The sequence below is a fragment of the Salmo salar genome, chromosome ssa21 (genome assembly GCF_905237065.1).
Source record: "Salmo salar chromosome ssa21, Ssal_v3.1, whole genome shotgun sequence".
Lineage (NCBI taxonomy): Eukaryota > Metazoa > Chordata > Actinopteri > Salmoniformes > Salmonidae > Salmo > Salmo salar.
The window spans coordinates 6,661,629-6,689,413 of NC_059462.1; the positions used below are offsets into that span (position 1 = coordinate 6,661,629).

At 42.8% G+C, this 27,785-nt stretch overlaps 1 protein-coding gene across 2 annotated transcripts in view; it reads right to left on the reverse strand.

The window, feature by feature from the left end:
- The window catches only part of pcbp3 (poly(rC) binding protein 3), a 181,562-nt gene that overhangs the window by 67,052 nt on the left and 86,725 nt on the right, over positions 1 to 27,785 (reverse strand). For both annotated transcript variants that reach the window (XM_014163880.1, XM_014163879.1), the window contains exon 5: positions 6,505 to 6,674. In XM_014163880.1, coding sequence (XP_014019355.1) covers positions 6,505 to 6,579 — 75 coding nt within the window. In that variant the 5' untranslated portion in view covers positions 6,580 to 6,674. The remainder of the gene's footprint in view (positions 1 to 6,504; positions 6,675 to 27,785) is intronic.

Sequence of the window (27,785 nt, forward strand, 5' to 3'; positions counted from 1 at the left end):
ATTGAGAGTCATGCTGAAACTACACTTCCAGGACGTATCGCTCGTTCACCCTGTGTATGTTACCATCCTCGAAACTGTAACCCTGCTACTTGGAGCAGACTTGATGGATCGGTTACTCCCATTGATGGATTGGAAAACCAACCAGGTATGGTCACAGGCCACAGTGCCTTCTCCACTGACCACACTGTCTTCCCCTAACGCTAGCTGCAATGCAGTCATTCACGAGGGGTATCTGTCGAAAGCACCCCTTTGGGAAAAGACGTTTAGAAACCTCTTGGTGCAGAATCCGATCCAAGGAGATATTACGATATCTCGACACATTCCACCAGCCAATCTGATTGACCATTCTTTTCATGATTTCGAGCCAGCTGTCTCTGTGAATGAGCAACTTCCCTCCTCCTTGCAGTTGTGCAATACGGTAGTTGAGATGAATTTCTCTTGCTCTTCGGACACTTCCGCAAGCACTGCGGCCGTCTCAGCAAGAAAAACATTGATGCGCAGAGTACACTCTGCTTCCGATGATACACCTTCTGCTTTGTTGGGGACTGTCACCCCTTACAATGACACTAATGGCGTCAGTCCAGCAACTGACCCGATGACTCCCACTGGTGAAACACTTTGCGATATCACAGACCGATATCCTCGTCTCAGTTTGCAGGTACTGAAGAGATTGCCACACGCGGACGCGGTGGTGACTGACAGACCTCGACAGCCACTGAGGGTGTTGAAGCACAAACACCAGGATATTTGGTTGAAAGGTTACAGCCATTCTCATAATAACGCGGCCACTGACGACTCGTACATAGGGTCCGATCTTTTCGTTTGCGCCTCGGACACCAACACCACCCGCTGGTGGGGGGGTCCCGAGACACAAAGGGGGGGATAGTAGCCCAGACCCATGATGAGCCTCATCGAGGCCGGTGGGGGGGTCGAGACTACGGACAACACCGTACGAGGCCGCCAGAGCATAAATCAAATCTAGTTGTAAACTCCCCTATGAGAACAGTGAGGAGCAGACAGGCCCCTAGACGGGGAGTATCTTAGAACACGTCTAAGATAGTACTGAGGTGTACCACACTGGTCGTAAAGGAAGTCCAATGGACTTGTCCACCTCCAAAACAAATGGCAACAATAATCATTCCTTGCCATGTGTAGGTTCAACTACAATACAACTAGTAATATGCTCCAATCATGTGTTCCGGTAGATAATATTTCAGAATAAATCGGTAGGACAACTGGACCCCTTGAATACCAGTACCAATACCACAGTCAGTCCAGCAACACTCAGTAAGAGGATTAGTAACCTCACAAGTTAAATTGCTATTGATAATAAGCGACATAGGAGTCACTCAGAGTGCAACACGGGGAAGGGAATCTCCATTGCACTCTTCCAATGGTTAACACATGCCACTAATAAATAGAACCCTCCGTTCAGGAGAAAATTATTAGAAGTCATGAACCATGATCACACCACGTACGACTGGTCTAATACTTAGAGTACTTCTGTCGTGAGGTTAGCTCCTCCGTGGATAACATAGCTATGAAATTGACTTCATACCTACTGCCACTACAATAGTGGAAGACACAGTGACTTGTAGAAAACTACTACAGACTCCCTTGACACCAATTCTGACTGACCTCCAGGCATTGACCTGAAAATTACCTGACTACGTCAGACTCATTCTGAACAAGTTGTAATCTGCCAGGATACTTGGTTTTCTTCCCTTGACATGCGCGATTGTGTAAGCATAAACGCACATGCACAACGGAACATCCAATTAGGATTTATGCTAGGATCACTTGAGGGTCCAAGCAAAATACCAGCCTTAGTAAAGTTGAACATTTACTTCTAGGCCTTTGACTCTACAGCACTCACCAGTTTTCTAACCAGAAGTCCATAGGTCATCCTGTAGACTGCCCAAAACTAGTGCCTTACAGCTGTAGACTTATCATATAGTTGTCAACTTAGGATAGTACCCTAAGCGCCACCCCGCAAATTAGGAAAGCCCTAGATATGACATTAGACAATGCCATGATAGGGTCATTATTTTGCCAAGACCATGGACGTAGATAGAATACAGTCCAATTAGATGATTAAGGTGGCATAACTATATTTTGTTTTGTTTATGCTTTCATTCATTTTGTTTCATTTTCTTCGGCACATAGAAAGTGATAGAGCCATAAACAACTCCCCCATACAACCATCAGTTAGAGCCACAACGCCGCTCATTTGGGGGGGAATGTAATGATATATTTCATGAGTGTGTATGCGTTGTTAACATCTGCCTAAGTTACTGCCCAGATATTCTAGTCTGGACGACCAGACGACGGGTCCGGAACGGCGATCCCAATCCGGACATCCGCTGCCGAGTCATGGAACGGACATCTTCATTTGCAGAGACCCTACCCGGGTCGACCACCAGAGGGGGGACTGCAATAGCAACCACCAACTGGACATCTACTGCCCAGCCTTGGAGCGGATTTCTTCATTTGCAGACACCCTACCCGGGTCGACCGCCAGATGGGGACCACAACGATGATCCACAACTAGGACAACCCACGTTCATTTTTATGTTGGGTTATAACATGCAGGTTAATGGCAAGATTGAACCCAACATGGGGGGACTGTCATGACGTTGGCCTGTGGGTAAGGTTTATGACCCCCCCCCCCCCCATAAATACCTTTCTCTCTTCCCCTCTCTGAATCTACTGAAGGACCTGAATAGCCTGTGTTGAATATAGAGAGTCTGGGAACATCAAACAATGGGGAAGGTACCACATATTTTGTTAATAAAACCAGTTGGAAATATGCTTGGGAACGTAATGAGTATGTATGTCAGTTCAGTTGTCATCTGAGACATTATGACTGATGACAGGACGACATAAACTGTATCTGAGAAAGTATACACCCTCTAGTTATCAGAGTCACATGGAATTGTTCTGCAATTGAAATGTTTGATATTGAAAATGTTTGTTAGGAGATGAAATGTAATTTTAGCTTCCGAATGAAAGATTTGGGTTTTCATAAGGAAAGTGCACTGCTCGATCAGTAACCCAACCCTGTGAAGAGACAGGGGTTATAAACGATGAAACACCTCCTTCCCCCTCTCCACTATATAATCCTTTGACGAAAAGATAACCAGTGGTTCCAGTACGGGAGGTCTGCAGCCTCTACGTTAGAAGGACACACATGTCAAGGACAGAACTAAGCCAACCTCGGCGTGAGCTCTGGTATGAACTGGTATGAACTTTGAGCTTATTCACTACAGAAGTGCTACTTCCTAGCCGTTGAGTTAGCAGCGGCCGCTGCTAACGTGGCTTAGGAAAGGACGGACGACGGATCCAGTCTAACAACCAGACGAAGATACCACCACGTATCCAATGGACCACCATTGACATTCTTCCGAAAACAGGGAGATCTGTTGGCCAACCCGGCCAGCATCTACGACCAATCTACCGAAGTGCAGCTCAGAGTAAATATTTATTGCATTTTCCTTTTCCAAATGGGCGGTAATTTAGAATGCATAAGATAATGTATTTACGATAGCATAGCTGCTGTTTCTCTGTTCCTAAATCTTCCCGCTCTTTCATTCAAGCCCAACCCCCTTTCCTTTGTGTAACTAGCTTTCATACAGGTTCCGTCCACCAGGACGTTTTCTGTATGACATCATATGTATTCGGTGTATTTGTAATTCTGTGTGATTAGTTAGGTATTTAGTAAATAAATAATTAAACCCAATTTTGTATTGCTGATTCAACTTGTTAGCCAGGGTTCGTGAAGATAGCCAAGAATTTACAACTTTCATTATGAGACTGAAAATAAGACAAGGGTTAATATTGACTGCTATCGAGGTAAAATATTACAAAGTATTTGAAGAGTTTATTCGGAAGATAACAGCTCTATAAACGTTCTTCCGTGGTGCCCCGACTTTCTAGTTAATTACATTTACGTGATTAGCTTAATCAGGTAATATTAATTACAGAGAAATCATTTTATAAGTTAGCATGTCATATCACTTAATCCGGCATAGCCAAAGACACGACACTGTAATACCAGTCATGTGAAATCCATAGATTAGGGCCTAATACATTTATTTCAATTTAATTATTTCCTTATTTTAACTGTAACTCAGTAAAGTCTTTGAAATTGTTGCATGCTGCATTCATATTTTTGTTTAGTGTAGCTCATCTGACTCACTGGGCAGCTCACGACTGGGTTCCCCTTTGTAATCCGTGATAGTTTGCCAGCCTTGCCACATCCAATGAGGTCGTAGCGGGATTTCTTATAAGCATCCGGATTAGTGTCCCGCTCCTTGAAAGCGGCAGCTCTAGCCTTTAGCTCAGTGCGGATGTTGTCTGTAATCCATAGCTTCTCGCTGGAATATGTATGTACAGTCATTGTGGGAACGACATTGTCGATGCACTTATTAATGAAGCCGGTGGCTGAGGTGGTAAACTACTCAATGTTATTGGATGAATCCGGCAACATTTTCCAGTCTGTGAAACTGTCCTGTAGTGTAGCATCCACTTCATAAGACCACTTTCATATTGAGCTCGTCATTGGTACTTCCTGTTTGAGTTTTTGCTCTTAAGTAGGAATGACATGCTGGTAAAAATTACCTGGTCAAAATTTGGTAAAACTGATTTCAGTTGCCCTGCATTCAAATCAGTGGCCACGGGAAGTGCCACCTAGTGGATTTGCATTTTCTTGTTTGCATATGTGCATTTATAAATGTGAATACATGCGCTTACTAATACCTCAGTTGATGATTAATGTAGATCCTTATAAAATACTTATAAACCATTTAATCTAAAGTGTGCATTATATATATACTTTCTGAGCATTTATAAATGACTTGCTACTCCCCAAAAGCTGGCCACATTAGTAGACATTACCTGATGCTCCACGCTAGCCTAACATGCTTAAAAAAGGTAGTTTAATAAAAAAATTGTAGTATTTCAATTTTCTCGATTTTGCAGCTTGGATAATGAGGAAGTTTGGAGTACAGTGACACCTTCCATCCCTGGATAGGGGTACATTTTCAAGCCATATCCTTTGTCCGTCACCGTGGTGAAAACATATTGGCATAGGACTGAACTTCAAGTGAGTATAGTGAGTATACAAAACATTAAGAACACCTGCTCTTTCCATGACACAGACTGACCAGGTGAATCCAGGTGAAAGCTATGATCCCTCAATGATGTAACTTGTTAAATCCACTTCAATCAGTGTAGATGAAGGGGAGGAGACAGGTTACACAAGGATGTTTAAGCCTTGAGACAATTGAGACATGGATTGTGTATGTGTGCCATTCAGTGTGTATAGTGCAGATTAGGGGCTGAAAGTAGTTGATTAATAATTAGTCAATGGTTTATAAGGATTTACGTTAATCATCAACTGAGGAATTAGTAAGTGCATGTACTCACATTTACAAACGCACTCATTACCAATTAATAAATATCCTATTCATGAAATATTATAAATACATTTAAAAATATGTAAATAAATTCTCAGTCAAAATATTAATCAACCATTAACAAATGCCTTATAAATAATCAAAAGAGTTGACAATAACTCCTTTATAGCTGGTTTATAAGTACATTATTAATAATTTACACATTGTGAACATACTATGATGAAACACCTTATTAATTATCTTATGAAACAATAATACATCATTTAAAATAGTGTTGATAAATGAGTAAATTACTTAAAATATAGCTTATTGACATTTACAAATGTAAGAACAATGATAAATATATGGTAAGTACACTTTATAAACTGTTTATAAATGGTTTATTAAGGAACCTTAATATAAAGTGTTACCACAGCTTTTCGAGGCATCACTTCATATTCACTAGCAAAGAGCCCAAGTGACAATTGCAATGTACTTGCAAAGGTCGAACAGCTACCCAATCTAATTGTTGCCAAACCAAAATATGCATGCAATCACTCTCTATCATCTTGGTCTGGTGCAGTACGACTAGGGAAGCCGGGCAGTGATGGCTTTGAGCGCTAACACTCTCTCACCTCTCCCCCATGGTCACATGCACTCAGCATCACCCAGAAGGACAGCAGCTGAGTCACCGGCAGCCAGCTTGCCAATTAACAACAACAATCATTCCAACCACATTTCCATCTAGCTTCTGTTTGGTTGTGAGATAACATTATTACAATTTTTTATTTGAATTTATGTTTTATAAACGATACAAAACATACACATCCAAATGAAAAGATCATACAAACATCAACTACATCACACCTGCCCAGATCCACTAGCACACACCCCCATCTCCAACGCCCGCATGATGTTTGAGGTTTAATTTATTTCATTTGGTTAATGTTTGGTTTTGCAGAAACGGTCTGACAAAATGAAAGGTAAACATTCTCTTTATTTCATAATTCCATGTTCTGGGTGAGCTACTGTAATTCAGACATATATCAACTATTATCTAGGTTTCTCTTCCTTAACCAGAGATGTATGAAGACTAGAGATTGCTTACTTTGCCGTGCATGAGGAGGCGGATGGTGAGGGTAACATTGAGGCCGCCCTCTGGCTGGACTTTGTTGGGTTCCATACTGGGAGTGGAGGTGAAGAGAGGAGGAGTGTGGTCGTGAAGAGGGTTTCCTCAGGAATGGGAGGAGTGTGATGGTACAGTAGCCAGCCAGTCACCTGGAACACAACAAGGAGATACCAACATACCCAGAAAGGTTAGGTCATTCAATCAACTAATCAAAGTTTAGGTCGAGTGACTGATTTTAGACATGAGTACCCAATTCTTCCATACAGAACACGACAATAATAACCATTCATGTTGGGTCCATTTCATTTGGATTCCAGACAATTTAGTAAATAAATGTAATTTCAGTTTACATGAAGGAGATTGTCTATAATAACATTTTAAAAAAAGTCAATTTAAAATCTAATTAGGTTTCATTCCAGCCATGTACTGAAATAGCTGGAATTGACTTTGATGTATTGCATGAGTTTCAGAGTAAATAAAATGTGGAACAACACACACGCTGTGCTTTGGTCCGCTACTCCTTTCGACAGCCGTGATAGAATCACCCACCATCAAAAGACCAAGCAGCGTGCCCAGGAGCAACAGAAATGGACCTGGGAGGAGATTCTGGACGGGAAAAGACCCTGGAATCAGGCTGGGGAGTATCGCCGGCCGAAGGAGGAAATTGAGGCAGCGAAGGCGGAGCGGCGATATTATGAGGCACTATACCGACCACGAGGCAAGTGCAAGAGGCAGCCCCAAAAAATGTTTTTTTGGGGGGGGCACACGGGGAGATTGGCGGAGTCAGGGTGGAGACCTGAGCCAACTTCCCGTGCTTACCGTGGGGAGCGAGTGACGAGACAGGCACTGTGTTATGCGGTGATGCACACTGTGTCGCCAGTGCGCCTCCACAGCCCAGTACGTCCTGTGCCTGCTCCTCGCACTCTCCCTCCAGTGCGCCTCCACAGCCCAGTACGTCCTGTGCCTCCTCTCCACATTCGCCCTGAGGTGTGTGTCATCAGCCCGGTGCCACCTGTGCCGGTCCCCCGCATCAGGCCTCCAGTGCGCCTCCACAGCCCAGTACGTCCTGTGCCTGCTCCTCACACTCTCCCTCCAGTGTGCCTCCACAGCCCAGTACGTCCTGTGCCTCCTCCCTGCACTCGCCCTGAGGTGCGTGTTACCAGTCTGGCACCACCTATGCCAATCCCACACATCAGACCTCCAGCGCGCATCCCCAGTCCGGAGCCTCCAGCGACGCTCCCCAGTCCGGAGCCTCCAGCGATGCTCCCTAGTACAGAACCTCCTGAGGTGGCCTGCATCCCAGAACCTCCTGAGGCGGCCTGCATCCCAGAACCTCCTGAGGCGGCCTGCATCCCAGAACCTCCTGAGGTGGCCTGCAGCCCAGAGTCTTCAGCGATGGCCTACAGTCCGGTTCCTCCTCCGACGATCCACGGTCCGGTGGTACTAAAGCAGAGGGATCAGCGGGGGTTATGCCCCAAACTGGAGCCACCTCCTCTGCTAGAGGATAAGGTTATGTGGACTGCATTAGAGCCGCCATAGATAGGAGTTACCCACCCAACCCTCCCTTTTGTTTTTGTTTAGTGGCATTCGGAGTCTGCACCTTTGGGGGGGGGTACTGTCACGTCCTGACCATAGTAAGATGTTATTTTCTATGGTAGAGTAGGCCAGGGCGTGACAGGGAGTGTTTTGTGTTTTTTTTCTATATCTATGTTTAGTTCTAGTTTTCTATTTCTATGTTTTTTTGGGGGGGTTGATCTCCAATTGGAGGCAGCTGGTCCTCGTTGTCTCTAATTGGAGATCATATTTTAGAAGTGTTTTTTCTTCCTGGGTTTTGTAGGTTATTGTATTTTTGAGTAGTGTTTGTTCTCCTCTGCGTCACGGTTTGTTGTTTTTGTCTATTCAGTTATTTTGATGTATTGCATGAGTTTCACAGAGTAAATAAAATGTGGAACTAAACACACGCTGCGCTTTGGTCCGCTACTCCTTTCGACAGCCGTGACACTTTGATGCTGGTCTGATCTGGTGGAATAGATATGACGGATCATCTTCATGAGAGTTTATAACACAAGAGGGAGCACCTCTCAAACTGTATTCAGGACAGGCTTCTCACCTGGCTATGAATTTCGGGAAGGGTTGGGGAGTAACTGATTACATGTAATCACTAACATGTAATCTGATTACGAAAAATAATTGCTGTAACATTAGTTATGTTAACAGTTAAAATATTGTAATCAGATTACAGATATTTTAAAAACTAGATGATTACTTATTGGACTACTTTTACATTCAGAAGATGTTTGTGAAGGGTACTGAGTTTGCATAATCTAAAAGTTAGGTTACTGTTTAAAATGTTGGACAGGTAACTAGTTACTGTAACAGATTACATTTAGAAAGTAGCCTACCCAACCCTGATTTTGGGGCTTCCAATTTCGACTTCCTCATTTAAGTACCAGGATCAAAGTACAAAAAAAGTGGCCAAGCTCACCTGAAGTCAATACAATGTAGCAGCTTACATACACTACATGACCAAAAGTATGTGGACACCTGCTCGTCAAGCATCTCATTCCAAAATGATGGACATTTATATGTAGTTGGTCCCCCCTTTGCTGCTATAACAGTCTCCACTCTTCTAGGAAGGCTTCAACTAGATGTTGGAACATTGCTGCGGAACCTGCACTGATGTTGTCGGGCACTGATGTTGGGCGATTAGGCCTGGATAGCAGTCGGCGTTCCAATTCATCCCAAAGGTGTTTGATAAGGTTGAGGTCAGAGCTCTGTGTAGGCCAGCGAAGTTCTTCCACACTAATCTCAACAAACCGTTTCTGTATGGACCTCGCTTTGTGCACGGGGGCATTGTCATGCTGAAACAGGAAAGAGCCTTCCCCAAACTGTTGCCACAAAGTTAGAAGCACAGAATCATCTAGAATGTAATTGTATGCTGTAGGGTTAAGATTTTCCTTCACGGGAACTAGCCCGAACCATGAAAAACAGCCCCAGACACTATTCCTCCTACACCAAACTTTATAGTTCACACTATGCATTCGGGCAGGTAGCGTTCTCCTGGCATCCGCCAAACCCAGATTCGTCCGTCGGACTGCCAGATGATGAAGCTGATTCATCAATCCAGAGAATGTGTTTTCACTGCTCCAGAGTCCAATGGCGACATGCTTTACACCACTCCAGCCAACGCTTGGCATTGCGCATGGTGATCTTAGGGTTGTGTGCGGCTGCTCTGCCATTGAAACCCATTTCGTGAAACTGACAACGAACAGTTCTTGTGCTGACGTTGCTTCAAGAGGCAGTTTGGAACTCGGTAGTAAGTGTTGCAACCGAGGACAGACAATTTTCACGCACTACATGCTTCAGCACTCGGCGGTCCCGTTCTGTGAGCTTGTGTGGCCTACCACTTTGCGGCTGAGCCGTTGTTGCTCCTAGACGTTTCCACTTCACAATAACAGCATTTACAGTTGACCGGGGCAGCTTTAGCAGGGCAGAAATGTGATGAACTGTCTTGTTGGAAAGGTGGCATCCTACGACGGTGCCACATTGAAAGTCACTGAGCTCTCCAGTTTGGGCCATTCTACTGCCAATGTTTGTCTATGGAGATTGTATGGCTGTGTGCTCAATTTTATACACCTCTCAGCAAAAGTTGTGGCTGAAATAGCCAAATCCACAAATTTGAAGGTGTGTCCACATACTATTGGTGTAAATACAGTGGTTCTTAAGTGACAACTTAATTTTGACCTATAGTCTCATAAGGAAATAGCCCCTTCGGAAATGTTGTGAATTCATAAGCAGGTCTTTTTTTGGTTTTGTTCGTTTGTAGAATGAAAAAGTGTGTGCCAAAACGTTCTAACTGAAAATTTAAGAAAGGATGATTGATATTTAAAATGTGTCTTTGAAAGCATAATGGTGCAGCATTACTTCCTTCTCATTATTCCTGAAGAACATCCATTATGAGTGGATGGTGCCCCTTTCTGCCTCCTAGACACAGTGACACATACACCTCTACTCTAGGCCATACAGCTCTCTTTGATATAGAAGGCAGATGTAATGGGTCATATGGGTCTTTGATCAAGGGATTGAGAGACTGAAATGCACCATCACCTTCACGGCCGTTATCAAGGGGCAGTGTATCATGCAGTGTATGATGCTTTGACTCAGATTGGTGTCAGCAGGCTGTACAGTTCAGCGGTAAGGGTGAGACTCGGAGTGATAGGCAGAATAGGAAAATAAGTTACTAAACTTTGCATGACACAGATGTGTGAACATGAGTCATTGATGCAAAAATAAATCAAGTTCACACACATATTTTTATGAGATTGAGTTTAAGTGTGTCTGTTAGCACGTGAGTGTATGTATGCATGCGTGTGTGTGCTGCATGTCTATGCCTGTGTGTGTATTTGTGAGCATAAGATAGAGATAAAAATATTAATAGATAGGAAGAGGGAAAATGGATGAGTGCTATGATAACAGCCAACCAATTGTGCTCCCAATCTTCCAGCCCAGTTTATATTGCAAAAGACACTATTCCAGGTTAAAATCAACTGGCAAGTAGACAGACATAAACCCACTCTGATGTCTTGGTGAGATGCATGCCACTGTGCTAGGTGCACTGACCAGACAGGACACATTAAACACCAAAGCATCCCTCTCTCTCTCTACCCAAAGTCCCTACAAGGCCCGTTTTGAGACCCAAGGGAACTATGCAAAAGAATGTGGCATTGCTGTACAAACATGAAATAAACTATTTGTTGGTTTTCTTCATCGGTGGATATACAAGAAACATGCTGGATAAGCTAATTGAAATTGGTCATCGAAGGAACAAAATACACAATGTTTTCCTAAATTAAAATATTTTTCCCAGCTTCCTGCTCCACAGACAGTGGAGTATGTTACAGTCAGTGGAAGTCACTCCTTATTACACCCTCCTGGCCGTAACCCCTGCTTTCGGCCATCTGTGTTTGCCTAGCTTTCTGGTCCGTAATCACTGCAGTTCATTGGGTGGAATTCACTCCGCATCCTGCTGATAATATATCAGAGTAACACTTAATTTGCAAGTGCTGGTCATTTCTTTATACAATCCCATATCACTCTCTACCACCCATCACCACTGCCCTTTAGAAACCTTTTGTGTGGCAGCCACTCTCTCTGGTTGTCTTGACACGCTGACCAGCATAGTCTTCAATATCAAACACAATCACGCTTCATAGCTGGGGCCAGATTTGAACCTCCGACCTCTGCCTAAAAAGCAAGCCGCAGGGTCGGGGTAGGGGCTAGGGGTCGTTCCTGTTGGACGGGCCATACATTTGAATAAGCTTCTATTTAGAATGATAATCCCATCCCATTGCAGTATATGATACATAAAAATAATATCTATTTTTATAATGTTATTTGTAGTGTGTGTAATTTCATGTAATTTGCGTTTTTTCCTTGTTGTTATTAGGAGCATTATCTCTCGTGACGTGTGATGTAGAAAGTGGGTCAGGCTTTCCACTAAAGGGCTTCCGGCCCCTTCTTTGTTGCTAGCTGTTAAATCTAATCATGCTTAATGCCTGGTCAAACTGCTACCCAAATTGTCTTTTTTCTGTTCTCTCATTTGTGTGTTGAAACTGAAATTCTGTTGACAGTATACATGTAACCACACCAATCTACACCAAATCCCAACTACATGAAATCACCTGGGACTGAAGTAATGTAACAATTTAATCTGCAAAGATCACTATTGTTGTAAAATAGTCGCTTCTTTTCTAGTGAGGGGTTGTTATAATCACTCTCAATGCATATAAACAGCAAAGTGTCTTTTTTCTGCTGTTTTCATGGACATAGAGAGTCGGGACTGTGTTAACAACACATTTCCAGCCAGATGCAGACTTAACCTATGGCTATCATCTCTTTTCTCCATACCAAAGAACCCTTCTCACTAAACTGTCTCGATAAAATGTTATTTTTCAAATTGAGATTATGAATCGAAATCTAACTGAGACCACAGGCTCTTTTATTAATTAGTTTGAAACTGGGAAATGTTTTTTCTATCCTCACCACATAGGAAAAATATTGTGTTTGAATGAGCTTACTATTGCAAGAAAGTAATCTATCCACTATCAAACTATTCAGTGGCTCAATGTAGGCTACTTAGAAACATCAAGAGACAACAGTTATTAACACTGGCTCTTTAAGATTTTGTTTTAACCAATTACTTGATACTACAATACTAATCTGTAATGTAAACTAGGATATACCAGTAGACAGAGAACACCATCAGTTGTTGGTTTATAATATGGCTGCTTATAATCCGCACCAATTTGTGAATCCTTCTTGGGTTTGATGACACAGCTGTTTCTGGGCTTGTTGAGTTGAGTGGTATTGTGCATGTAAACCTTTCTTGATTAAATGGGGTGAAGCTATATCAAACCCCATCTGTATTGCGTCATTTATAGCACTTTTGACAGGGGATCTCTCAAATGTCTCTTCGGTAAGTATCTCCCATGGTGGTCTACAGCTATGGCATTCCATATCACTGAGAGAGCGCAGTTCATTGGTTTTACTTTTCAATTCATTACCGGTAAACGTAATGAAAATAATTCAGGCTCCCTCCTCAAAAATAAATGATGAATAAAGTAATGAGACATTGAAGAGGACACAAGCCAAACAGGGAGATGACCATCAGTGGGCTTGATTATCTCTGAATGCTTTATTATTTATTATCTCTGTGGCATAACTCAAGACGTGGATTTTGACAGTGTATTGTATTGGTGGTCTACTCTGAAACATTCGATGTAAGCCAATTAGAAGGCTGTTTCCTGACCATTTTGCTGAAATATTGACATTTTTGGGGTCGAGGTAGATCAATTGAGCATGCTTTAAAAAACATTGAATGCCACACAGTATTTCACAAAATAGTAAAAATGATCTCCTTTATTTCCAAAAATCCTGGACATCAAATAGCCACCTCATTGCCTTCGATCTTAAAACCTGGCTGACAATTAGTATAGTCTAGGTCCCCAGATCAAGTTCTTCTAGGCTGAGCTCAAGGGAACTTGACAGAGAGACCTGGCTAGATCGAGAACCATGATTTATCTTATTAGCCACATCACTACTCCTGTCAGGGGATAAAAGACTGCAGTGTAACAGGAAGTGACAGTGTTTATTAGCGACGCTGTTGCTCATGAGAGATTTCAGGGTAAATTACCGACTGGGGGCATGGGGCCTTTTCTCCCCTCCTCTCACAAACCCTCCTCAGCCATAACCCACAATACACTGCATTCACGAAGAGACAAAATAGGACGAAAAAAGGAGGAGATTATGAAAAAGTAACAGAAAGAGGAAAGGAGGAATGTGGGAAAACGGGTGCTCGGGGCTACCATCCTGCTTTCTCTCCACTCCAAATTGTGGTTTCTCTGAAAGGATGACACGGGTATTAGCAGAAACAAATTGCTTTCCCCTCACACACTCAGTGTAGACAGTCCATTCAGACAGAATATGAAAAGAGCGGAACTACTTTTTTCGTGCAGACAACACATACATGTACCAGACAAAACACTTCTATTAAGGAACGCGTAAACTGAGCTTGTTATACACTGGAGGTAGCAAATACCTTCCTCTCCTTGAGCAATGAACTACAGGTAACTGCCAAAATAAAGGAAACTCATAAAGTGTCTCAATAAGGCATTGGGCCACCACGAGCCAGAACAGCTTCAATGCACCTTGACATAGATTCTACTAGAGTCTGGAACTCTATTGCAGTGATGCGAAACCATTCTTACACGAGAAATTCCATAATTTGGTGTTTTGTTGATGATGGTGGAAAACGCTCTCAGGCGCCGCTCCAGAATCTCCCATAAGTTTTCATATGTGTTGAAATCTGGTGTCTGACGGCCATGGCATATGATTTACATCCTTTTCATGCTCATCAAACCATTCAGTGACCACTTGTGGATGGGGACATTGTCATGCTATGGAGACGTAGCCATAGTAGCCAAAATAATGGCTTGCCCAGCATTTTGTACATGACCCTAAGCATGATGGCTTAATTAACTCAGGAACCACAACTGTATCACTCATTTACTCAAGCTTTTCCATTATATTGTCAGTTAACTGTACATTATATGGCACACAAAAATGCTATACCATCAGGCTATATTTTCTGGGACTCATGCCACTCTTTCATAAATAACAGATGTGATATGTGATGAAAATACAGTACATGAATGGTATGTCACATGCGCCGAATACAACATTACATTACAGTGAAATGCTTACTTACAAGCCCTTTTCCTGTAGTCCACAATCATCTCCTTTGTCTTGATCACGTTGAGGGAGAAGTTGTTATCATGGCACCACTCTGACCTCCTCCATATAGGGTGTCTCATCATTGTCTGTGATCAGGCCTACCACTGTTGTGTCGTCGGCAAACTTAATGATGGTGTTGTAGTCATGCCTGGCCATGCAGTCATGGGTGAACAGGGAGTACAGGAGGGGACTGAGCACGCACCCCTTGAGGGTCCCCCATGTTGAGGATCAGTGTGGCAGATGGGTTGTTACTTTTCCTTACCACCTGGGGGAGGCCCATCAGGAAGTCCAGATTCCAGTTGCAGAGGGAGGTGTTTAGTCCCAGGGTCCTTAGCTTATTGACGAGCTTTAAGAGCACTATGGTGTTGAAATCTTAGCTGTAGTGAATGAATAGCATTCTCACATAGGTGTTCATTTTGTCCAGGTGGGAAAGGGCAGTGTGGAGTGCAATAGAGATTGCATCATCTGTGGATTTGTTGGGGTGGTATGCAAATTGGAGTGGGTCTAGGGTTTCTGGGATAATGGTGTTGATATGGGCCATGACAGCCTTTCAAAGCAGTTCATGGCTACAGACGTGAGTGCTACGGGCCGGTAGAAATTTAGGCAGGTTACCTTAGTGTTCTTGGGCACATGGACTATGGTGGTCTGCTTGAAACATGTTGGTATTACAGACTCAGTCAGGGACAGGTTGAAAATGTCAGTAAAGACACTTGCCAGTTGGTCAGCTCATGCACGGAGTACACGTCCTGGTAATCCGTCTGACCCCGCGGCCTTGTGAATGTTGACCTGTTTAACGGTCTTACTCACGTCGGCTATGTAGAGTGTGATGACACAGTCGTCCGGAACAGCTGATCCTCTCATGCATGTTTCAGTGTTGTTTGCCTCGAAGCGAGCATAGAAGTAATTTAGCTTGTCTGGTAGGCTCGTGTCACTGTGCAGCTCGTAGCTGTGCTTCCCTTTGTAGTCTGTAATGGTTTGCAAGTCCTGCCACATCTGACGAGCGTCGGAACCGGTGTAGTACGATTCAATCTTAGGCATGTATTGATGCTTTGCCTGTTTGATGGTTGGTCAGAGGGCATAGCAGGATTTCTTATACGCGTCCGGGTTAGAGTCCCGCTCCTTGAAAGTGGCAGCTCTTGCCTTTAGCTCAGTGCGGATGCTGCCTGTAATCCATGGCTTCTGGTTGGGGTATGTACGTACGTACGGTCACTGTGGGGACGATGTCATTGATGAACTTATTGAAGAAGCCAGTGACTGATGTAATGTACTCCTCAATGCCATCGGAAGAATCCCAGAACATATTACAGTCTGTGCTGTAGGCAGGAATCAGGATAGAATTATGGTCAGATTTGCCATATGGAGGGTGAGGGAGAGCTTTGTACACAGACTTGGTGCCAGCATCGGTTTGTGGTGGTAAATAGACAGCTACAGAAAATATGGATGAAAACTCTCTTGGTAAATAGTGTGGTCTACAGCTTATCATGAGATACTCTACCTCAGGCGAGCAAAACCTCAAGACTTCCTTAACATTAGATTTTGTGCACCAGCTGTTGTTTACAAATATACACAGACCGACACCCCTTGTCTTACGGAAGGCAGCTGTTCTATCTTGGCAATTCAGCGTAAACCCCTCCAGCTGTATTTTATCCATATTGCGTTCAGCCACGACTCAGTGAAATATAAGATATTACAGTTTTTAATGTCCTGTTTGTAGGATATTCATGATCGTAGCACGTCTAGTTTGTTATCCAATGATTGTACGTTTGCTAATAGGACTGATGGTAGAAGCAGATTACCCACTCGCCGTCGGATCCTTACAAGGCACCCTGACCTACGTCCCCGATATCTCCGTCTCTTTCTCCTGTGAATGACGGGGATGAGGGCCTTGTAAGTTGTCTGAAGTAAGGGAAGACCCCCATGAAATGGACAAAAATGAATGGGAACATATTGGCACCACACGAATCATACACCCTAATGACAATACCACCCAATTTGGTCCACATTCATCCAAATCATATTGCAAATTTCATATGGCAAATGCCAAGTGTCACACCCCAAAAATCCTATAGATGGCGAGCGCGCTCCACCGTGGATTTTCTTATTGCAAATGTAACACAAGTCAACATCCAAGAGTAAAACTTTGAAAAAATGTATTTATTTTTGAAAACTTATCACCCCCTTAAAAAAGTGCTTTCTGGACCGTTTTTCATTTTTTTTCGATTCTTTTGTCAATTACACATGTGTAAGAGCTGTATGAACATACTTTTGACATATTTTATTGACATAATTGTGCAAACCATGAACCCGGGCCAACACAAATCAATTCTTAGAGTATCAGGCACGTTTTCACATTACGTCTTTTATAGGGCAGGAGAATGACAAAGCAATTTACATGATTGCTTTTATTATAATTTTTACATTACAAACAGTGAAAATAATTTTTCATTGCAGGAGACGTACCAGATCCTGGCAAATGAGTTCTGGAACCTAACAGTCCAATACTGAGAGGTGCTGGATCCTGATCTGGCTTAAATTAAGCACTGGTGATTACCCCAGCTCCATCCATCAGCTTTATAGCAAACTAAGTGGGGTTGCTGATGTTGACTGAAAAACAAATTAAGGAGCGTGCCTTTAATGGAACCACTTTGATGTGGAAAGAACCTCCTTTATGTTACATTGAGGCTATTGACAGCCCTTCCTAATCCCTAGTATGGGACTCAAGAGGCTTCATCTCTCTCATTGCTTGTGCTTGGCTTTCTCAGTGAGCAACGGGCCCCTATCTCACATGAACACAAACCTCTTTTAAAGACACTGGATCCCTCTCTGAATGACTGTGTATGTTATTCACATGACAGCATCTGAATAACATTGTTCTATAAAGGTCTCAAGCCAGGAAAAAATCAAATAATAATAAAAAAGGAGAACCAGTACCGCTTGGTTCCAGAATTATGTAATTTAAACGCGATGACTACATTGTTCCTTATGGCTAAATAAATTCGATTTTACTTTATTTATTTATTACATTTCAGATAATAATACATGACATAGATAATACCCAGTCATCATACTAATGGTGGCTTTTTGTAGTTTCCCGGATTTGCCTTTTTAGCAGAACATTCACCACTCTCTTAAATGGTTAACTCCGCCCTCTTGCAGCACAGGCCGAGGTCCTGAGACATTATAAACGCTTCTGATGGTGTGTTTGTGTGATGCCAGACAAAGGCCATTTTCAAACAATCCCACGACTACTGCTGTGTCTACAGACAGCCCCCAAACAAACAAAAACCGAATCTCAGAAAATGAGTGCACAACTGGTAAATAATCGCTTTTACTGTCGATATGTCAGTCAGTCAGGTGGCTTGCTGCCGCCAGATACCTTTATTGCATTAATGTTGAAGGGCTCTGACTAGTAGTACTTAGCCAGCTAGAGGATGACGGTAGAAGCTAAGGTTCAACAGAGCCTTCCTCAGTAGGAGCAAAAAGTAGGCTACTTAAGTTTTCATAATAACTCCTTGCTCGTACACGCTTTTTCAGTTCTGCCCACACATTTTCTATAGGATTGAGGTCAGGGCTTTGTGATGGCCACTCCAATACCTTGACTTTGTTGTCCATTTTGCCACAACTTTGGAAGTATGCTTGAGGTCATTGTCCATTGGAAGACCCATTAGCGACCAAGCTTTAACTTCCTGACTGATGTCTTGAGATGTTGCTTCAATATATCCACATAATTTTCCTCCCTCATGATGCCATCTATTTTGTGAAGTGCACCAGTCCCTCCTGCAGCAAAGCACCCCCACAACATGATGTTGCCACCCGCGTCGTTCACGGTTGGGATGGTGTTTTTCGGCTTGCAAGCCTCCCCCTTTTTCCTCCAAAAATAACAATGGGCATTATGGCCAAACAGTTCTATTTTTGTTTCATCAGACCAGAGGACATTTCTGCAAAAAGTACAATCTTTGTCCCCATGTGCAGTTGCAAACCGTAGTCTGGCTTTTTTTATGGCGGTTTTGGAGCAGTGGCTTCTTCCTTGCTGAGCGGCCTTTCAGGTTATGTCGATATAGGACTCGTTTTACTGTGGATATAGATACTTTTGTACCTGTCTCCTCCAGTATCTTCTCAAGGTCCTTTGCTGTTGTTCTGGGATTGATTTCCACTTTTCGCACCAAAGTACGTTCATCTCTAGGAGACAGAATCCGTCTCCTTCCTGAGCGGTATGGCGGCTGCGTGGTCCCATGGTGTTTATACTTGCATATTATTGTTTGTACAGATGAATGTGGTACCTTCAGGCATTTGGAAATTGTTCCCGAAGATGAACCAGACTTGTGGAAGTCCCGTGTGGCTCAGTTGGTAGAGCATGGCGTTTGCAACGCCAGGGTTGTGGGTTCAATTCCCCAAAAATGTATGAAATGTATGCATTCACTACTGTAAGTCGCTCTGCATAAGAGCATCTGCTCAATGACTAAAATGTAAAATGCACAAATCTTTTTTCTGAGGTCTTGGCGGATTTCTTTTGATTCTCCCATGATGTCAAGCAAAGAGGCACTGACATTGAAGGTAGGCCTTGAAGTACATCCACAGGTACACCTCCAATTGACTCAAATTATGTCTTCAAATAATCTGTCTGTAAACAATTGTTGGAAAAATTATTTTGTCATGCACAAAGTAGATGTCCTAACCGACTTGCCAAAACTACAGTTTGTTAACAAGAAATTTGTGGAGTGGTTGAAAAAGGAGTTTTAATTGACTCCATCCTAAGTGTTTGTATACTTCAGACTTCAACTGTATAGCCAGGAAGAACTTTTGGACATCAGAGCGGCAGTAGCTCACCAGCCTTGCCAGCATTACGACCAGTAATACGACTTTCTCGAATCGGATCCTTTGTTCGTACCCCCAGGGCAATTGAATTGAATCCAGAGGCTGATCCAAAACACCTCCGACGGAGAAGAGGTGCTAGGAATGGACTTCTAGTCTGACTCAGGAGGCGCGCACACCACCCACCACTAACGAGTATATTACTTGCTAATGTTCAGTCTCTGAATAATAAAGTTGACGAGCTCAGGGCTAGGATTTCCTTCCAGAGAGTCATCAGGCATTGTAACATACTCTGTTTCACAGAAACATGGCTCTCTTGAGATATACTGTCAGAGTCCGTACAGCCAGTTGGGTTCCCAGTTCATCGCGTAGACAGGAATACATATCTCTTAGGGAAGAAGAAGGGTGGGGGTGTATGTTTTTTTTTTTATAACTACTCGTGGTGTGATTGTGATAACATACAGCCCTAGAATACCTCCCAATCAAATGACGACCGTATTACCTTAAAGTCACAACCTTGTATATTCCCCCTCAAGCCAATAGCACGACGGCCCAAAATGAACTTCACTGGACTTTAGGCAAATTGGAAACCACATATCCTGAGGCCGCATTTCTTGTAGCTGGGGATTTTATAAAAGCAAATTAGAAGCAAACGCTACCGAAGTTATATCAAGACATTGACTGTAGTACTCGCGGTGCTAAAACACTAGACCACTGCTACTCCATCTTCTGGGATGCCTACAAGGCCCTCCTCTGCCCTCCCTTTGGCAAATCTGATCACAACTCCATTTTTCTCCTCCCTTCCTATAGGCTGAAACTCAAACAGGAAGTATCCGTGCTAAGGGTTATTCAATGCTGGTCTGACCAATCGGAATCCATGCTTCAAGATTGTTTTGATCACGCATATAGCCTCCAAGAATAACATTGACAAATACACTGATATGGTGACTGAGTTTATCAGGAAGTATGTAGGAGATCTTGTACCCACTGTGACTGTTACAAACTACCCTAACCAGAAACCGTGGATAGATGGCCACATTCACGCAAAACTGAAAGCGCAAACCCGGCAATCAAACAGGCAAAATGTCAGTATACAGTGGTTCGTCCTTTAAAAGTTGCAGCGTACTGAGGTGCAGCTTGCATGGTGCCGCAGAATTCTATGGCACGTTATTTAAGTGTGAACCACTGGTACAGTTAATCCTAGTTAGTGCTAGTTTGACCACCAGAGGGCATCTTTGAGAAGCATTTGATAGCCTTCAATAGTGGCTGTACTTGAGAATTTCAAACCTTTTTTTGTAAGAACATATTACATGGAATGGATTTTAAGAAACTTTGCTTAATTAATTTGATTAAAATTATGGTGCTTTTATTCCAAGAAAAATTAAAAACCCTCTGGGTTTCGGTTAGGATGGAACGGAAAATATGGTAACAATAGAAGTGCAAAATGGGTTGCTACAAATGCAGGTTCAATACACGTGCCAGCCGCCACAGGGACACCCATGAGTTGGCTTTTGGTTTTAATTTATAATCCTCCAATCCTCTATATGTAATTATTGGCGGAGAGTCACGTTATATTTTTCAATATGCTGTAGGCCTACCAATAGTGTCTTAGACAGCTGCGCCACTCGGGAGGCCCCATCCACAAAGTATCAAAAAACAGAGAGGTGTTGGTAAAGGTATATTGTCCTGCTAATAGCCCATAATGGGCTATTATAATACTGTACATGGTGTCCAGGTCAGGATAACCAAAACATTTATTTATTAAAGACTATCAGAAAGAATGTTGGTACTTATTTATTTTGATCCAAAGCCATGAATGAGTGAGTCACTCAGCTTTATGTAGGTGTCAGGCTATATGACTGTGCCATCAAGTTGATAATATATAAAGATATTTTGGAGGTTATTTCATTTTCAAAAACACTAAAGTGAGCGATTGTAATCTGAATAAAGGCTAAAATAATATTTCTGTTTTTAGAGGGAGAGAAACGCTGGGCCAATTGTGCGCCACCCTACAGTATGGGACTCCCAATCACGGTCCGATGTGATACATAATAATAATACTTTTTGTTGTCTTTTCTGGTGGATTAAACTGAAATTGCAACCAATCACGGTAAGAAATACATTTTACAATAGAATTCTCCCCCTACCCTCCTTCTAGGCAAGTTCATTGTCCAGCTACCTGCTAATAGCCATAATGGCACTGTACAATATGTTTGAACAAGCATTTTCCAGTAAGCAACAATTTGTTTACCTTCGTTAGACAACTTTGTTCCATTTCTGTAATTCAGCGATATTTATTCCCATAGTAATTCGTTAAGGATCCATAACTAAATAAACATCGGAATTTTGAAAGAGTATTTTTATAATTATTTTTATTAACGAAAGCATAAAGATGCTGATTAAGAAATACAGTATTATACAGTATATTGTACTGTATTGCATCTTGTTTACATCTTGTTTACATTCTTTACTGTAACCACAATGTCACACAGAATTTGTATCTACCTTTCCAATTACTTTTAGAGTTTGGGATTAATTTGATTAATATTATGGTGTTTCAATTACAAGAAAAACGAAAAACCCTCTGGATTTCCGTTAGGATGTAACGTAAAATGTGGCGCTATACATCGATGCTAAAATAGTTGTAGGCTGTTGCTTGAAATCCTATTGCTTTTAACTTTAATATGCTCTTTAAATAAATAATACCTGCACCACTTTTAACAGCACATTACTCAACACTAGTGAGACTCATGTTGTCTACGGTAGGCCGACAGTATATCAAAAAATATAACGTGACTCTCCGGCAATAATTACATATAGAGGACTGGAGAATTGGAGGATATTTCAGTGATATTTATTCCCATAGTAATTCGTTATAACTCAATAAATAAACATCGGAATTTTGAAAGAGTATTTTTATCATTATTTTAACGAAAGCATAAAGATGACATTATTAGTTGCATTGTTTTAGTTTGAATGTGCAGATGGCACTAAGAACAGTGGGAACGTTTCCCTAGTCAGCGCCATTATTAGTGCAATGCCCCTTAAGGTGTTGCTCTGTGCTACGCAGTGTGGCGGGGTGGGTGGGTGGGTGTCCCCCCCTTCCCCTTCCCCTTCCTCCTCCTCCCTTCCCCATGGGCTAGGTCTGTCTTCTGTGCGCGGCTCTGCGGCCCATCCCGTGCCCCCTGCCCTCGTGCCTTGAACCTTGCGTGCTTTCAGTGGATACGGCTGGAGAACTGCAAGGCAATCCCATTGTGCTCCACTCGGGAACCATGACCAATATGACCAATATATATTGTCCTGCCAATAACAGGGTTAATAATATATCTGTGAGAATTTCCAAGGGGCTTTTATGTAATTCTAAATGAATAATAATAATCACTTTGTTTAAAAAATAACAATGTTTTGGAGATTATTTTGTTTTGAAATAATGTAAAATGAGCGAGAAAAGGGCCATACTTTAACATGGGGTGAGACATTGTTACTAATTTGTAAATATAGCCAGTTGGTTATTTAGAATCATTTATTTCTGTTTTTAGAGGGAGAAAAACCAAAAACATACAGTCATCTCATGGGTCTCCCAGTCAACGCTGGCACAGGTATTGAACCAGCATCTGTAGCGACACAGCTTGCACTGCTGTGTAGTGTCTTAGACCGTTACGCCACTCAGGCGATGTACAATGTGACTGGTCGGGAGTGGGCTACAGTACTACAGTAAGAGCCTTCTCCACCACACTGTCTGTGTGGGTGGCCCAGTTTGTCTGTGATGTGTACACCGAGGAACTTAAAACCTTCCACCTTCTCCACTGCTGACCCTTCGATGTGGATAGGGAGACGCTCCATCTGCTGTTTCCTGAACTCCACGATCATCTGCTTTGTTTTGTTGACGTTGAGTGAGAGGTTGTTTTTCTGACACTACACTCCGAGTGCCCTTACCTCCTCCCTGTAGGTTGTCTTGTCGTTGTTGGTAATCAAGCCCACTACTGTTGTGTCGTCTGCAAACTTGATGATTGACTTGGAGGCATGCATGGCCACGCAGTCATGGGTGAACAGGGAGTACAGGAGGGGGCTGGTCCCTTCTATGCTGTTATAACAGCCTCCACTCTTCTGGGAAAGCTTTCCACTAGAATTATGAACATTGCTGCGGGGCTTGTTTCCATTCAGCCACAAGAGCATTAGTGAGGTCGAGCACTGATGTTGGGAGATTAGGGCTGGCTCGAAGTCTGGGTTCCAATTCATCCTAAAGGGTTTTGATAGGGTTGAGGTCAGGGTTCTGTGCAGGCCAGTCAAGATCTTCCACACCGATCTCAACAAACCACTTCTCTATGGACCTTGAATTGTGCACATTGTCATGCTGAAACAGGAAAGGGCCTTCCCCAAACTGTTGCCACAATGTTGGAAGCACAGAATCATCTAGAACATCATTGTATGCTGTAGCGTTAAGATTTCCCTTCACTGGAACTAATGAGCCTAGCCCGAACTATGAAAAACAGCCCCAGACCTTTATTCCTCTTCCACCAAACTTTACAGTTGGCACTATGCATTGGGTTAGGTAGCGTTATCCTGGCATCGTTCAAACCCAAATTCGTCCGTCGGACTGACTGATGCTGAAGCTGATTCATCACTCCAGAGAATACGTTTCCACTGCTCCAGAGTCCAATTGCGGTGAGTTTTACACCACTCTAGCCGACGCTTGGCAGGGGCAGCTCTAGCAGGACAGAAATTTGAATAACTGACTTGTTGGAAAGGTGTCATACTATGACGGCAAAGCTAAAAATGTTGAAAGTCACTGAGCTCTTCAGTAAGGTAATTATACTGCCAATGTTTGTCTATGGGGATTGCATGGCTGTGTGCTCGTTTCTATACACCTGTTAGCAACGGGTGTGGCTGAAATAGCCGAATCCACAAATTTGAAGGGGTGTCCACATACTTTTGTATATAAACTCAGCAAAAAATGTCCTCTCACTGAACAACAAGAGACCACAGATCTGGGTTCAGGCCTAAACGTATTAACCTGTTAAAGAAAAGGGTTCATATTGAAACAAAAATGATTGAATTCCCATAGGTGACGTTGTTGCCGGTGATGTCTGTTGAGGACCTGCCTTACAACAGGCCTCCAAGCCCTCAGTCCAGCCTCTTTGCATTTATTTTCTGCAAACTTAACATGTGTAAATATTTGTATGAACATAACAACATTCAACAACTGAGACATACACTGAACAAGTTCCACAGACATGTGACTAACAGAAATGGAATAATGTGTCCCTGAACAAAGGGGGGTCAAAATCAAAAGTAACAGAAAGTATCTGGTGTGGCCACCAGATGCATTAAGTACTGCAGTGCATCTCCTCCTCATGGACTGGACCAGATTTGCCAGTTCTTGCTGTGAGGTGTTACCCCACTCTTCCACCAAGGCAGCTGCAAGTTCCCAGACATTTCTGGGGGGAATGGCCCTAGCCCTCACCCTCAGATCAAACAGGTCCCAGATGTGCCCAATGGGATTGAGATCTGGGCTCTTCGCTGGCCATGGCAGAACACTGACATTCCTGTCTTGCAGGAAATGAAAAACACAAGGGTACCACATGAGGGAGGAGGATGTCTTCCCTGTAACGCACAGCGTTGAGATTGCCTGCTATGACAACAAGCTCAGTCCGATGATGCTGTGACACACCGCCCCAGACCATGACGGACCCTCCATCTCCAAATCGATCTCGCTCCAGAGTACAGGCCTCGGTGTAACGCTCATTCCTTCGACGATAAACGTGAATCCGACCATCACCCCTGGTGAGACAAAACCGCGACTGCCAGTCCTGTCTGGTACAGCGACGGTGGGTTTGTGCCCATAGGTGATGTCTGGTGAGGACCTGCCTTACAACAGGCCTACAAGCCCTCAGTCCAGCCTCTCTCAGCCTATTGTGGACAGTCTGGGCACTGATGGAGGGATTGTGTGTTCCTGGTGTAACTCGGGCAGTTGTTGCCATCCTGTACCTGTCCCGTAGGTATGATGTTCGGATGTACCGATCCTGTGCAGGTGTTGTTACACGTGGTCTGCCACTGCGAGGACGATCAGCTGTCCGTCCAGTCTCCCTGTGGCGCTGTCTTAGGCGTCTCACAGTACGGACATTGCAATTTATTGCCCTGGCCACATCTGCAGTCCTCATGCCTCCTTGCAGCATGCCTAAGGCACGTTCATGTATATGAGCAGGGACCTTGGGCATATTTCTTTTGGTGTTTTTCAGAGTGAGTAGAACTTTCATAACTGTGACCTTAATTGCCTACCGTCTGTAAGCTGTTAGTGTCTTAACGACCGTTCCACTGGTGCATGTTCATTAATTGTTTATGGTTCATTGAGCAAGCATGGGAAACAGTGGTTAAACCCTTTACAATGAAGATCTGTGAAGTTATTTGGATTACCTGTCCCTCGGGTTCTCTGGCACTGGCCTTTTAACTATTCCAAAGCCTAGGACCAAGAGGCATGAAGAGGCAGCCTTTAGTTATTATGCCACCAGCTTCTAGAATAGCCTGCCAGAGAACATGGGGGGGGCTGAAACTGTGGACATATTTAACAGAGATCTTGAAACATATTTTTTTGCTTTGCATTTCCTCATTGTGATATTTAGTTGTTCAGTTTTTGTCATTCTTTAGTTTTTTATCTTATGTTTGATGTGTGGTCAATATTTCAGCTTTTTATTTTCATAGTTTTTCATTCGTTTTTTCCAGTAAAGCACTTTATATTGAATATCTGAAATGTGCTATATAAACAAAGCTTCACTTGATTTGATTTGTTATAATAGCCATATCTAGGAAAACCAAAGTTTCAAAGCCTGGGCCTAATATAGTGTATATGTGTTCATGCAATAAGTTTTGTAGTGATTCCGATGTTGATGATGTAAAGAATATTTTCTGGTCTGTGGCGTGTAATGAGGAGTAAGTAACCAGACGCTGCCCTTGACAAGTTTAGGAAATTGCTTACTCCAGTTACTAATAAGAATGCACCCATGAAGAAAATTCCTGTAAAAACTGATAACTCCCTGTGGATTGATGAGGAATTGAGAAATTGTATGGTTGAGAGGGCTGAGGTGTAAGGGCTGTCGTCATGGAGAGAAGTGGACCAAAATGCAGCGGAGTTCGTATTCGTCATCTTTAATGCAAACGGAACACTATACACTTACAAAACAATAAACAACGGACAGCTAAACAGTACTGACAGCATAACACACTGAACAGAAACAATTACCCACAACCACAAGGAAAAACACACACTACTATATAGGACTCCCAATCAAAGGCAACTCAACACACCTGCCTTCAATTGGGAGTCCAACAACCAACTCACACGTAACACAAAAATCTCTGCCACGTCCTGACCAAAACTAATACAATTCCTCCCTCTGCTGGTCAGGACAGGACATGAGGCAAAATTAATGGCAAATAAGTCTGGCTGCACAACCGATTGGCAAAAGATCAGCAAATTGAGAAATCATGTGACTAAACTGAATAAAAATAAGAAGAAACTATACTACGAAACAAAGATAAATTATGTAAAGAATGGGGCAAAAAGGCAAACCCAGCTCCACCAGTCATTGAGTCAGATGGCTCATTCTACACAAAACCCAATAATATTGCCAACCACTTAAATAATTGTTTTAATGGGCAAGATTAACAAACTTAGGCATGACATGCCAGCAACAAACGCCAACCCTACACATCCAAGTAGAACTGACCAAATTATGAAAGACATGCATTGTAATTTTGAATTACGTAAAGTAAGTGTGTAAGGTGAAAAATATATTTGTGTCTATCAACAATGAAAAGCCAACTGGGTCTGACAACTTGGATAGAATATTACTGAGGATAATAGCGGACAATGTTGCCACTTCTATTTGCAATTTCTTCAATCTAAGCCTACAAGAACGTTTGTGCCCTCAGGCCTGGAGGAAACCAAATGTCATTCTGCTACCCAAGAACAGTAAAGCCCCCTTTACTGGCTCAAAAAGCCGACCAATCAGCCTGTTACCAACCCTTAGTAAACTTTTGGAAAAAATGAGTTTGACCAGATACAATGCTATTTTACAGTAAACAAATTGACAACAGCTATGCTCATAGGGAAGGGCATGCACAGCACTTACACAAATGACTGATGAAATTTGTGTAAG